The 14,765-nt window shown below is 41.9% G+C and overlaps 1 protein-coding gene across 8 annotated transcripts in view; it reads left to right on the forward strand.

The window, feature by feature from the left end:
* The window catches only part of ANO6 (anoctamin 6), a 187,854-nt gene that overhangs the window by 136,163 nt on the left and 36,926 nt on the right, over window positions 1-14,765 (forward strand). For all 8 annotated transcript variants that reach the window (XM_023643422.2, XM_023643421.2, XM_070271287.1 and 5 more), the window contains 2 exons: window positions 5,674-5,734; window positions 14,252-14,394. In XM_023643422.2, the coding sequence (XP_023499190.1) occupies window positions 5,674-5,734; window positions 14,252-14,394 (204 nt within the window). The remainder of the gene's footprint in view (window positions 1-5,673; window positions 5,735-14,251; window positions 14,395-14,765) is intronic.

The following is a 14,765-nucleotide window of genomic DNA, read 5'->3' on the forward strand; positions in this document are numbered from 1 at the left end:
CTTTCTGAGTTATTGCTGTTACAAATTATTCTGTTTTTAATGTTGTGAGTTTGTGACTAAGTTGCAGTGTTTATAATTACTTTTGATGCTTTCTTTGCCTTTATCTTTTAAGTTATAATTGAGTATTTGCCTCCCTGTTCTGATAGGGAGCTGCAGTTTTCTGATTATGTCTATTTATCTCCTTGCTCAAAGCTTTTTAGAACTTTGCCCTTTTTTCCTCGTGTGTGGGCATCTTTAATTATCTCTTGTAGGGGAGGTTTTGTAGCAGTGAACTCCCTCAGCTTTTGTTTATCTGGAATAGCTTTTGTATCTCCATTATATCTGAAGGAAAGTTTTGCTGGATAGAGTATTCTTGCTTGAAAGTTTTTGTCTTTCAGTATTTCGAATATTTCATTCCCTTCTCTCCTAGCCTGTAGTGTTTCTGCCAAGAAATCCGCTGAAAGCTTAATAGGGTTTCCTTTGTAGGTTATTTTCTTCTGTGTTGCTGCCCTTAATATTTTTTTTTGTCATTGACTTTTGCCAGTTTTACATTATATGCCTTGGAGAAGGTCTTTTAGCATTGAAGTAATTAAGCATTCTATTAACTTCTTGTATTTGTAAATCCATTTCCTTCCCCAGGTTTGGGAAGTTCTCAGCTACAATTTCTTTGAACAAGCTCTCTGCTCCTTTCTCCTTCACTTCTCTCTCTGTAATACCTATAATCCTTATGTTGCTTTTCTTACGTGAATTGGATAGTTTCTTGAAGAATTCCTTCATTTAAAAAAAATTTTAGTTCTGTCTCCTCCTCCAGCCTGTAGAATTTCTATATTTTTATCCTCTAAATCACTAATTCTTTCCTCCTAATATAAGCTCATTTTTTCAGGATTCTAGATTATTTTTTATTTCATTAATTGTGTTTTTCATATCCAGAATTTCTGCTTGTTTTTTTTATAGTTTCAATCAATCTCTTTGGTGAAGAGATTCATTTTATTCCTGAGCCCATTGAACTGTTTTTCTGTGTTCTCTTGTAAATCATTGCTTTTCTTTATGACAGCTACTTTGAATTCTCTGTCATTTAGATTGTAAATTTCTGTGCCTTCAGGGTTGGTTTCTGGAGAATTGTCATTTTCCTTCTGATCTTAGTTGTTGCTGCGGTGTCTTATTATGTTTGATGAACTAATGTTTTGAAGGGACATTTGTGGTACTATTAGCTTCCACCTGCTACCGCTAGGGGGAAACAGGAGCTGAGTGTCTTGTCCCACCCCATCTGCTGGAAGCTGTGGGAGTACTCTGGGCCCTTGTGCCAGCCTGAACAGCATTCACAGACTTGTGTGGACTGTGCTTGGTGGGTGGGGCTTCCTCCAGGACCAAGCCCAGGGGTATGCTCCCCTCTTCAGGGAAAGTGATCACAAGCTGGCTAAGGTCTGCCACTGTCTCTTCCTACAGTTGCCTCAGGGCATGTTCCCTCTTTCAGGGCTCAGTGGTACTATATGCACTTGTATGAGCCTGGGATGCACTTGCCCCAGTGTGTGTATCTGCTGCTGTCTCTGCTTGCGGTCCACCTGCTTCTGTGGTTGGTGGGTGGGACTTCCTCACTGGGACCAAGCTAGGGTCACTCATTTGAGTTGCAGGGGCATGGAGAGCTCCCCCCACGCTGGGAAAGCGATAATGAGCAGGGTAAGGGCTGCCACCTCTCCCTCCTGTCACCCTTGCATGTTCCGACTTTTGGGGCACTTGCTTCAGGCTGGAAAGCATTTGTACAGGTGCACAGGGCTACTGGGAAAAGCAGGGAGTGCTCACCTATCTCCACTGCTTTCTAGAAGGCCACTCAATCCCTCCTCAGATGTACAGCTGCATGTCTCAGGTGTCCTGTTGTGCTGTGTGGGCTTTCTCTGTTGGCCAGTGAACGTACATTTAGTTGTAGTTCAAAAGGGGAAGAGAGAAAGGGAGCAGCTCACTCTGCCATGTTGCTGACGTTACCTCCTCCAACTTTTAAAGTGTACTGAAACTTTGTTTGGATTTTTAAAGAACTTGCTGGTCGAATTTAGACTGTATCTATAAATATGCTTAAGAAAGGTTTTGTATATAAATGCTAACAGATACTTTGTCTGAAAACATTCCCACAAATCACATCTGGTTCCCCTTATATGTGCAGATAGTCTTGACCTATATGACTTTGTAAAATCCAGGAGATTGAGGACAAGCATTGAGACTGGAGGGAGCTTACTGAAAAGCATTCCAGAAACTCTAGACAAGAAGAAAGATGGTCAGCTTACTTTGCAGAATTTTCCTGACAACGTTGACATGTTATTTTCCCTTCTCTTAATCTTTTCTCTGTCTCCTTGTTGTGCCAGGAAAGTTTAGGAATTTTTATATGATTTCAGAATATTCTGATCTGCTCCATGTAAGTCTTATTTTAACTGAATACTTTGCTATTATAGTGATGTCACTTTATATTTTATAATTTGCAAAGTTCTTGTACTTATGTTATCACTTTTGACACACAAAACAACCCTGTGAGACAGGCAGAACAGGTATAATCTCCATTTTACAGATTAAAAAACACTGCGGATCTGAGAGATTAAATAAATTTGCTCAAAGTCAGCCACCTAGTAATTGATAAAGCCAGAAATTGACAGCAAATCTGCATTTTTTGCCATTACTGTGTTCCTCATCAGCTGACAGTAGTACCAGGCACATCACTCACAAGTTGAGATCTTATGTTTGAAAAATTATTCCACTACTTAAGTAAGATGATTACAGGGTATTGTCAACACATGGATTTTTATGCTTAATTTATGAATTAAAGTATATTTCATTGTCCCACCCCCTCAAACCACTACAAATTCTAGACTATAAATATCTGTCGTAGATTGCACAAAGTAAAAGACTTGAAGCTAGTAAGAGGGAAGCTGCTGTCCAGTGATGTTGGCTCATGAAGATCACTAGGTAGTGCATATCTCCAGGCACTGGATTTAAGGCAAATGCCACCAATAATACCGGAGGCAAATTATACTCCACAGACTACAATTGGGAATTCCATTTTCCTTAAGAAATTCTCTCTTTCACACAGCCTACTCCCATCTCTTCTTTCATATCTTCTGCTTCACCCACCCATCTTTAAGCACATGCCTTTCAAATATGTCCCTGTGTATATTTGTTTTTCATTGTTTGGAAAAAATGAATCTTTCATTGTAGACAGTTTCCTGAAGGCTCTGTTGAGTGTGTCAGTGATTTACAAAGGGAAGGAAGCATATAAAAGAATTAAATGGAAAAAAAAAAAGTTAAAGGAGAAAAAGAGAGCACCTTTTCATGCTTTCCTGTTTGTTGGTTAATTCAATCAATTCTTCATTCATACATTTATCTATATATTCATTTCTGCCTCTTTCTTCTGAAAAGAGATGGAGTTTTCACTAATTGACATGTATTTAAAAGAGTTAACAAATTAGAAATAGAAATATAAAATCAGGATCAAGGAAATGAAGAAAAAGTTATGGAAATAATCAGGATTAATATTGTGTTTGTAATTGAGCATTAAATAAGGTTCTTTGCTTTTTGGCTGGCGAGATAAAAGGGAAACATGGTAAGTTATAATATTTTGTTCTTAAAAGTATATTGTTATAAAATTTTGATTCTGTTCCTTTGCGGGAAGACAACCTAACATAACTAATGGTCACCATTCTAGATTTTGATTGGTTCCTCTGCTTAAAATCATCCTGTCTGCATTTGCAGCTCTCTTGTCTTTCCTGCTCCGTGTGACTAAAGCAGTATACTGACTTAGGGCTGCTCTTAACATAGCTTTTGTTCCCTCTCTGTGCTGTCCTGCCAAGCAAGCTAGGCTAAGCTTTCTTACCAATGAAGCCCCTTGCTTACCTCCTCCTCTACTTCCTGCTTCCATGTCGCTCATTGGGCATGTAGAGCAGAGAGGCCAGCCCTCTTATTCTTTCTCTTGGATCCTTGATTATTACACACGTGGCAAAAATGGTAGCTTCCTCCAAGCCCCCTTACTCCCTCTCATAGGAATACAAGGCACATCCCTTGTCTTGATTTAGTCAGCTGGGGCCATCTTGGCATTAGCAAACTTGTTTTTTCTCAGTGCTCCTATTTTTTCCTCCAGCACTGACAGATGTGCTTCTAGGGGCTTTTTCTCAGCATAGTAGGGCGAAGAATTCACAAGTAGGATTTTTCTTTCTGGAGTGGGTGGACAGAGGTGTCAGGGCAAGTAAGGAGCTATCAGAGGGAAGCTTGCACTGAGTCCTAAAAGAGGAGTAACATTGGGCAAGATCTTCAATAATCCCTTATAACATGCAGAACTGTTTTTCATAGGACTTTTCTTATAATAATGTTCAATAAGGGATAAGGCGGAACATTAAAACACAACTTTGAGAAGATGGTTCTATAAGAGTCAAAGCTAAGAGATTTGAAGTATGTGGTCCGTGGAGTTCCAGGACTAGAGGAATAGGTGAAGAGCATTGCTCCCCAGAGCTGTCACTCATTTACTAATTCTGTTTTCCTTGAGCTGGAGTTTTGAGAGAAATAATTGCATGACAGACAATTTGGGATTGTGCTTTCTGATCAGGGTCTATATGGATGATTGAGGGGCTTCTATATTCTTTGGAAAACAGATGTATGAGAAGATGGTTAGGTGGAAACTTTTTTTATGAAAATAGCATAACTAATGTTTTTACACAGATGACAGTTTACTCACTTTACATCAGGATAAAGGGCAACTCAAAAAGTTACCTAAAACCAAGTAGAGTTTTCCTTAGAAATAGTTTGGAATTTTCTTTTAACATTTGAAAGTTTGCTTTTTTTTTTTCTTAACATATAGCTTCTTTCTCTACCTGTTTTCTTTACTTTTCAAATGATGTATCATAAAGTTGATATTATAGATTTGCCACTTTTGCTATTAACTTCATTGATTTTTGAGGGGGAGATGTAAAAATGCTCACTAATGAAAAATTAGTAACTAATTGAAAGATTTTCCAGGAATTCATAGAGGGAGCTAGACTATGTATATACTAGCATAAAGGTGAAACTTAGCAGAACAAGTGAATAGAGCCTCCTTTGCATAAGTATGTCATTTATTCATTCATGGTTATTGTACCCACTGTAATGTCAGCAGAAGCCTGTGCATCCTTAATCTAATGGAAGCCTCCGTCAGTGAAGGTAGAAAAGCCATCACTGGGTTTGAGGGAACAAAGCTCCCCTGGGGGAGAGCCATCTCAGAATAAACCCCAGCTTTGTACTTCTCTTAACAAGAACAGCTGGAATTCAAGAACTTACTCTCTGACCTGGTGGGATGATGATAAGATGCAAATTATAAATCTAAAAGTTGTTTGGAGTTGATTGTATTTGTAGGGCCATACTACCTCCTCAATTCACTATGACAGTTCGTAAAAAGAGGCTATTATTCAAAGAGATGACAGAGGCTTTAAACAAAGTGGAATCTTAGCAAGTATTCCTGTTTCTCTATCATAATATCAAAAGGTTCCATTGGAAAATACACTGTTAAATACAGCAAAGGCTGTTTGCTTTCAAAAGCATGAGAAATCCCATCAATAAGTGTGTAGTAGATACAATGATTGTTAAACTAGGTATCAACTTTAAAAGGAAATTTAAACTGTAGAATACACAAAGCATTGCATAAGTGGAGAACAGGATTCATTTGTATGTCATTATTGTATTTTCCAGAAATTGTGCATCTTTGACAGTTTTGGAACCCTAGTCTTTGCAGTATTTATGGGGATATGGGGTAAGTTATTTTAATTTTTTCGGTTTACTTTTGCCTCTAACATAAAAAAAAAAATCCAAAAACCCTAAGATCATTCAAGCACCCAATTTAATGACAGTTTACAGTTTTACATAGGCTATCACTTTTAGCACTTGGGTTGTCCAAGCCTCAGCCCCCCTAGAGATCCATTTATAACTTTTAAGGCCATTGTATCAGTTGCTGCATAAAAAACTGCCTCCAAATGTAGTGGCTTAAAACACACATTTATTGCTGCTTATGGTTCTCTGCATCAGCTGAGAGGTTCTTCAGGCACATGCTGGCTCAGCCGGTCTCTGTAATTAGCTGGCAGCTCCACTGGTGTAGATTATCTGGCTGTCGCCAGGCTGGTTTGGTCTTTGGGGCCCAGCTGGGCCAGCTTGCCTTGCTCCAGGTGGTCTCGTCCTCCAGTGGGCTAGCCCAGGATTCTTCACATGGTGCTTTTAGGGTTCCAAAGAGAAGCAAGAGAGGACAAGCCCCAATGCGCAAGCATTTTTTAAGCTTATAGTTGCATCAAGTTTGCAAATGTCTCATCAGCCAAAGCAAGTTATGGCCAAGCCGACAACAATGTGAAGAGGTGGGAGGACTGCCCCTGGGCTTGGATACAGGGAGGCATGATTCATGGGGAGCCATTATTGTAACAATCCCCACAACTGTGATTCAGCCTGGCTTGCATGAGGTTATGGTCTGGGGGAAGCAGCAACACAGAGATTACAGGTAAGCTTTCTTCTTTATACACCTCGATATGAGTGTGTGTTTAATAAATATGTGCTGCTCTTATAATAACAATTCCATTTAATAAATAGAAGAGATATAATCCTGAAGAACATAATTTGTATATAGAAGCTTTAACACTGTATCTATACTGTTTACTTTGAATAGCATCATTAATGAGACAATTATTTTCTTTAAATGCAGACTTTTAAATGTTTAATTAATGTAAATATTCTACCATAGAAGAAAAAAATTACCATTTTCAGAGATAAACGTGTTTCCAATTTCATTGTGTAAGTCAAGGGGAAATAGAGGTCAGGTTTTAGATAGGTGGGGGAAGAAACTGAACCAGGTCTCTTATTTTTGAGATGATGACACATCAACATGTGAGACTCACAGAAACAGTTCTTTACAGGTATCCTCGGCAGTGTTTCTCTTTGCAGGGGTTGTGCCTATGAAAGGTCACCAAATGCATCACAGAACAGGCAATCCAATTATTTTGGACACACCTCAGAGACATTAGTTGCCAGACCTGAATAAAGTGAACTGTAAGATGGCCAAACTTACCTAAAAATTACATTGTCATTCAGACATTTAGCATGTGTTGGCTGGAGACCAAACACTGGCTAATATTTGACACACAGAAGAATAAAGATCAAGTTCATGTATTAAGATCTTCTGTACTCCTGCATTGTAATATACATTATTTTTTTTACCCAGCAAGAGCATAGGTCCCAAACACATGGGTGGTGGGCACTTTTAACTATTGTCTTAACCTTAGTCTCAGCACTCATTCATAATCTATAAATTCTCACACGTCACTTGAACTCCATATACTAATAGATGCTGGTAGCCCTAATTAAAAAAGACATTCTAAATGAAGCAAAAATATATATTAATTTTGACACTGAAGAAACAAACCTCAAATTTCCTAGCTCACTTTGCTTTCTATGATCATTAACTACACCATCTTTATAGAACTGACTTAAGCATTTGGAGCTGATGATTTTATTTCATCAGATTTTAGAATGCAGAAAACGTTTCAGCACTGCTTGTAGCACCATATGTGTATCTGTAAGGATATGTATGATGAAGTCTTTAAGTGTCTTATATTGCTTTTCTTGTTACCTCTGCCTAATGAGAACTACTGCTGTGAGCCTCTTTATAGAGAGTCAGAAATTGCAGAATTTCCAGGGATCATTGGAGTTTTTCATATCACCATCATCATATTCCTGTACCACCTCTTGTGTGCCCAGATGTATGTGGCACTTAGAGTATTTTTCTCCTCCCTAGGAATTATAAGTTGAGGGTAGAAAATGTTTTATAATAAATGTAGTACAAATCATATACTTACCTGAAAAACGTCCGTCCACCCTTTTAGGCCAAGCCAGCTCGCCCATGCATACAGACTCATAGAGTCCTAAACACCAACCTCTGGTTGAAGTAAAGGTTCTGAACGTATCCTCCTCTCCTCATCCTTGTTGCTTCTTAGCTAGTTCTATCTGATTCTCCTTGGCTCCAGGCTCTTGGTTGCATGATGGCAATTTTTAATTTTGACCTTTAAGTTCTAGGCTAGGCCTAGTGGTTTCCCAAAAAACACCAGACTCCTGGCTCATGAGGGTAGGAGAGGGTGAATCAGGAAGCCTCATTATCTGCACTTGGGGATCAGGAAATGACTATTGCAACTATTCATTCAGATCTTTGCTGCTCCTGCTGGGTCCACACCAGCAAAATGTCCTACCTACAACCACCTCTGCCTCCATTCAGCTTGGTTTCTGATGTGACACACAGATGTATTTGATGGGCATCTAAAAAATCCTATCTGGAATCCTAGCTGCAAGACAGTCTGAAAAATGTAGTTTTTGACCTTGTGGTCTTTCAGTGAGAAAGTGGGAATGAAAGCTGAGCAAGCTCATCTACCTTATCTGCCTTTGTGAGTGAAGAGGTCTGAATAATTTCAAGGCCCAATAAAAAGTCCCAGCCCTTCAGCAGCAAACTCTTATAGGAGCCAGAACACTCCCATCTACCACAGTGTGCCTCTTCTCCTTAGGTGTTGCTGGATATATCTACCAGCGCTTGACTGATCAGATCCTCTCTTTTGTGCAGTCATATATCACTAGACACTGGAGATATGTTCTGAGAAATGCGACGTTAGGCAATTTCATTGTTGTGCACACATCATAGAGTGTACTTACATAAACCTAGATGGTACAGCCAGCTACTCACTTGGGCTATATGGTACTAATCTTATGTGACCACCGTCGTATATGTGGTCTGTCATTGGTGAAATGTCGTTATGTGGTGCATGACTGTGTATGGGCCTCTCTTCATCTGATGCATACTTTCTCTAAATGTAATAATATCATAATTAAGAGGACAAGTTGTTGCTGATTCCTAGGTCCTAGGCAGCCTTCCCTCTTCTCTCATTATATGTTGATGTGAGAGTCCTAATTATGTCCCTCTAATCGACTGGAGCTTCGTGACGTGTGGTTTGCCAGAGAACAGAAGTGCAGTGCCTCCCACTGGAGCTCTACCAGTTGTCTTTTGCAGGGAGAGAGCAAAAGATACAGAACAGGAAATTCCTGTCTGACACCATACACAGTCACCTCAGGTCCTGGGGCACACAGCAATGGGAGGCAGCAGTGACGTAGCCCAGCAGTACTCCAGAACGGTGGCTGGTTCTACGAGGCTACCAGTGTCTTCCATGGACCCTGCAAAGTCCTTGGCTTGTGTGAAATGAGGGACTAAGAAACTCCCACCCATTCCTGCAACTCTCCCGGGGTTTTCACCTTCAAGCTTGAGGATGTGCTTACAACTCATTCTGTTTCATCAGGTCCTTTCTTGTTTGCACGGCAGTCCTATCACTTCCTTGGCAAAACTGCTCCTGAAGTTCAGGATTTGGTAAACAGTAAAGTTCAGGATTTTACCGCTTATGTAAAAGGATGAAAAGGAGGAAGGGGAAGAGTATCCGCTTGTTCTTCCCTTACAGCACTGGTTAGAATTGCTTATGTTGCTTTTTCTGAGAAAAGTAAGTTTGTGTTCATAAATCATCTCCTGTTGATGCTATTGCCAGATAGATACTGAGTAAACAGATATCTCTTATACTCCTATTTTAATAATGAGGAAAATGCCACTCAGAGAGATTAAGCAAATTACCCAGGGCCCCAAAGCGACAAGCATGAATAAGAGCTCTGCAAATAATTTGGCTGTCATCAGCCTTTAGATCATTGACAAAAAGCAGCGTATGTTAATATAGTTGTAGCAAGCTTTTAGAAAGATACAGAAATAGTTATTTTGATTGATATAATTGCACTCTTTTGTCTGCTGCTCTGAAAAATAGAAATGGGTTAGAAAATGTGGGTTCTGCTTCCTCGGTTCTACCTCACCTGACACAGGTATAGATCCTTCTTTCTGTAACAGGAATAAGGGAGCACCAGGCTCCCAGCCTCATTTTAACAGGCTTAGGAGATGAGTCCTGGTTCCTTCATTTATACCTGCCTGTAGGTGCCACAGTGCACAGGACTTTGATGTCCATCACAATTTCCTTTAAAAACAGATATGTTTGAAGATACAAATTCATGAAGGTGAGCTGCTTTTTTAATAAAATGAAAAGTAACTTTACTTTGTAGAGAAGGTAATTGAAGATTTTCTCCATTGAAAATTAGTAAAATAATTTCAAAAACATCTATATTTCTCATATTTAGATTAAAATTGCAAAATTTAGGGGGATTATGGGAACACAGGAAGATATCTAGAGTGGCTTTAGGGAGCTTTTTCCAGGTGGCTGGGCTCATAAAGAGGCCATAATGGGCCAGACACCTCTTCCCACCCAAAGGCCCTTTCCTGAGGTTGGGAAGGGCCAGAGTTCCCCCTGGTGTGTGGTCCTAGTGCCTTGAGTGAGCTGTGAGGTGAGGACAGTACACGTGATGACTCCTTCTGTCTGTCTATCCTGCACTCCCACCAGCAGTCAAAGGGCTAGAACTATCATGACCTCACCAATAAACTGTCACATCTCCATGGTTTGTTCTTCACCTCAGGCTCTCTGGGCCCAAGTGGACTGGAAGAGTAGAGTGGTGGGAAGTGGATGGTTAGGCACAGGGAGGAGCAGCTGGAGTCAGCTGGGCCCTCTAAGTGCATGAGTCTGTCCTTCACGGGTCCCAGGTGGTGGGGGGGTCCTCCAGTTACTTCATTCAGCTGAAGTTTATTCACTGACTGCTGCGTGGTAGTGTTTCAGCTGTGAACAAAACAAAACCCTGCCCTCGAGAAGGTGATGTTCTAGTGGGCCTGATAAACAATAAGCACAGAAGCAGATATAGGTCAGGATGCATGAGTGCTGTCAATTTTGGAGTACAGAAATTGAGGTCAGCAGAGGGAATAAAGTGTGCCCCTTTGGGGAGAATGTACACTACCACCGGACTGATTTCATAGTTACAGAGTGGGAGACAGATCAAAAGAACTTCAGGGGCGGAGGGTATCTGCGATACTGGTGGTAGAATTCTCAGGTAAAAAGTAGGGCTGTTCTGTTTGATGGGGATGCATGGCGGTTATCACGGAGCCGCTGAGCCTTTAGTAAGTGGATGGTGTATACTGTGCTGCTTCATATGCAGCCCAACGAGGGTTGGCTCTTGGGTGACTCACTGCCCCAGCAGGGGTCTCTTTGGGGAGTATCTGCCATACAAGGCCAGCATGGGCCAGGTGGGGAGCAGGACTAGCCAGTCACAGCTGGGTCACAGAGTTTCCTAATGCCCTCAAGGCTTTCATCCCTTTGATACCTCATTTCCCCCTTGGTGGGGACAAGGGCACCAATGGCTGGGCACTTTCTCAGTGGCAGAGGCATCACTCTCCATACTGAACACTCAACAATGTTGGCTATGGCCTTGGCTAGACAACGTGGTGGGATAGCTGAGTTAATGAGACGTGGGCGGCACACTTCCATTCTCACAGGTCTTTTTTTGAAGGTTCCATTCAGAGAGCACGTGTACTCTCTTACCCATAAATGAGGAACAGGCTCTTTCAGTCTGGGAAGGAGGTGCTAAGGCCAAGTCCACAAGCTCAGAGGGATGCACAGGCATGCAGAAGGAGAAAGAGGACCTTCCTGAGAGCAGAGCAGCCAAATCAGTCCCTCTGTCTGGGGTCTGACAGGCAAGCCAGATAAATCCATCGTAAAGCCAATGGATTACAATGTGAACTACAGCTTGGGGGGGAGGGGCATCTATTCCTCTGTAAAGAGGCTAGGAGGCCTCACGTAACTCCTGTACTGGGTGTCAAAGTTGCACAAGGGGGACTAGCTTCCTTCCAGCTCCCCAGCCCAGTAGGAGGTAAGAAGTGGTCTCTCCCACTAACGGTGAGTTCTGTGCCTCCATTAACAGCAGCATCTGTAGCCCTATCTTCCCTTGTAAACCTCTGGGTAGCGACAGCAATGGCATCGTGAGGGTTGGTGTACCCACAGAGACAGCACCTGGGACAGAGGGCGGTTACTAGCATTATGTCCCGGACGAGTATCAGAATCAGACACTGGGAAAGTGAGCAGTGATGACATCTAAGCAAAGAGTGGGTGCCATGGTACAGAGCCAAAGGAAGGTGGGTTATGGAACAGGTAGCTTAGGGCAGAACCACATAGTAAGAAGACCGTGGGCTCCAGAGCCAAGAATGCCTGGGTTCAATTCCTGACTCCAACACTGTAATTTCGGGCAAGTATTTGAACCTTTGTGTGCCTCTGTTTCTTGGTGTCTAAATCGGGGATGGTGATACAGTTACCTCAGAGGCTTATGACAGACACCATATCATTAAGCTCACCACAGCCTATGAGGGAGGCTCAGTTTCCACCATTCTACAGAGAGGGAAATGGGGGTTCAAAAAGTTGAAACATTTTATCCAGTAGTCACACATCTAATAATTGTCAGAACCAGAATTTGAACTTCCAATGTCCAGGTTATTTCCACTCTCACTCACTGTTATGGGGGAATTAGTAAAGCCAAAACAAACACTGCTGGGAGTGGGGGCTGTAAACATTTCCGTTGTCTTCGCCACTGGGAGCGTTGAGTTCAAGCTCCTCACGGCCGTGTCCTGAGGTTTTGCTCCTGCATCCCAGGCTGCCCGCTGCAGGCTCTGCAGAACTTCAGGCAAGCATCTCTTGGCTCTCTACGCCAGTGATGCTCAACCCTGACTGCTGAGTGGGGCTTTTAAAAAAACAAAAAACAAGGCACAAGTCTGACTCCAAACCAATAAGGTCAGAATCTCAGGTGGTGTCCAGTCTCAGTGTTTTTTAAAAGCTCCCAGGTGCTTCTCGTGTGCAGCCAGGGTGAGAACTACCCCTCCACGGCTCATTTACTGATCTCATCCAGTACTGGGGCCTACTGGACATCTCTTCTGTGGCCCACAGGCAGCTGATCAGAACTGAACCAGTTGTCCTCTCTGACTTCTTCCCTTACTGCCCTTGTTCTTTCAGGGAATGGCACTAGAATTTCGGACATCGCCCAAGCCAGAAACCTAGCTGACCTCTTCCCCCTGCTTCTATCACACCTGCATCCATTCCCCTACCTGCTAAACATGCCATCTTCTCCCTTCTCCCGGCCAAAGCAGGCCTCCTCGCATACCTGCCAGTAGGTCTCTCTAGACCACCTTCAACGTCTCCTCCTCCTTTAAGTTAAAATCGGAACTCCTTTCAAGGCACGCAAGGTCCTTTGTGATGTGCCCCCGTGGCTCTCTCCACCTGGCTGCCCCACCCTCCTCATCACACCCTGTGCTCACTTCCAGGCTATTTGCAGTTCCTGGAAAGGACTAGGCTCTCTGTGGCCTCCTTGCCTTTGCACTTGCAGCTCCCTGGGGGGAAGCGGCCTTAATATTCCACCTTGACTTGATCAGCTCTTAGTCATCTCAGAAGTCACCGCAGTGGTCCCCTCCTCTGGGAGAGCCTTGGTTCCGTGTTCTGGCTTTGTCTGCCCAAAGCAACCTGTGCTTACCTTTATCATAACCCTCAACTGTGCCTATCGCTTCACCTAGGAGCTTCTTCAAGGAGGGACTGTGTCTTTTTTCTCTTTCTTCTCAGCACACAGTAGAGACTCAGAAACTATTTGTGGATGAAACAGTGGTAATTCCTGAATTTCTGTAGAGGAAGAGCTTAGCGGTAGCAGTCTGCTTGGAAGAAGGGCCAAGGGGTTTAATCTGAAACTACATTTTCAGTTAACTTGTAATGTCTTTTTTTAGTATTGTAAGTTGCAAGTGTTAAATAAAGATTTCTAAAAATTATTGTATTCATACTTTACACCATTGAGAAAAATATCAATTTTCCATATTTAAGAATATAATTATTTTAATTTGGGGTGGCTTGAGTGGTGGTACATAGAGATTTGGTGTCTACTAAAGCATCCCCCATGCCAGACCCCTAGGAGGGAAGAGACGGAGAGGGATGTAGGCAAGAGCAGACTGGAGGAGGGACCATAAACGGCTTTTGAATTATGATGGTTATTTGTGTTTTTTAGTTGGCAATAAAGTGCTGGTAGCAGATGTTTTAGCATTAGACATACTCGCATGCCGTCTGACCATCACATTATTACCTTTCCCATAAGCTACAGTCTGTTTTCCCAAGTTGAATAATTATTATCATCATTTTCTAAAGAATAAACATTAACTCATTTGTCTCTTTTAAATATTAGTAGCATCTATTAATTAGATTTTATTGACCATATTGCAAAAGTATTATGGATAACTAATATTAATTCAGTACAGATTTCTGAGCCATCAATCATCATTGAAGATCCAAATGATGCTGTTCCTTCTCTTCACTAGTCACTTTGTTTTTGGAGTTTTGGAAGCGGCGCCAGGCAGAGCTTGAGTATGAATGGGACACTGTTGAGCTACAGCAGGAAGAACAACCCCGGCCGGAATATGAGGCACGGTGTACTCACGTGGTGATCAATGAGATTACTCAGGTAAAGAGGATGTGATTTAGATGCAATTTAGTCTGTTTATTGCAGTGGTTCTCAGCCTTGGCTGCACATTGGAATCACCCAGGGACCTCAAATAATATTGATGCCTGGGTTCCATCACTACATACTCTGATGGTGCTTAGTGGCCTGGGGTGTGTTCTGGGCAGAGAGATTTTTTTAAAGCTCCTCTGGTGATTCTGATCTGCAGCCAAGGTGAAGATGCACTGCTCAGAACAGTGGACATGGGAGAGAAATGAGGTTCCTTTTATAATAACAGTAAAAATGAAAAAAAATAATTCGACTCTGACATAAATGCTTAAGAAAAGATGCATTGGTTTATGTCCTTTCTTTCACAATACCAGTAAAAAATGCAA

This window comes from Equus caballus, chromosome 6, assembly GCF_041296265.1.
Source record: "Equus caballus isolate H_3958 breed thoroughbred chromosome 6, TB-T2T, whole genome shotgun sequence".
In the NCBI taxonomy this organism is placed as follows: Eukaryota; Metazoa; Chordata; class Mammalia; order Perissodactyla; family Equidae; genus Equus; species Equus caballus.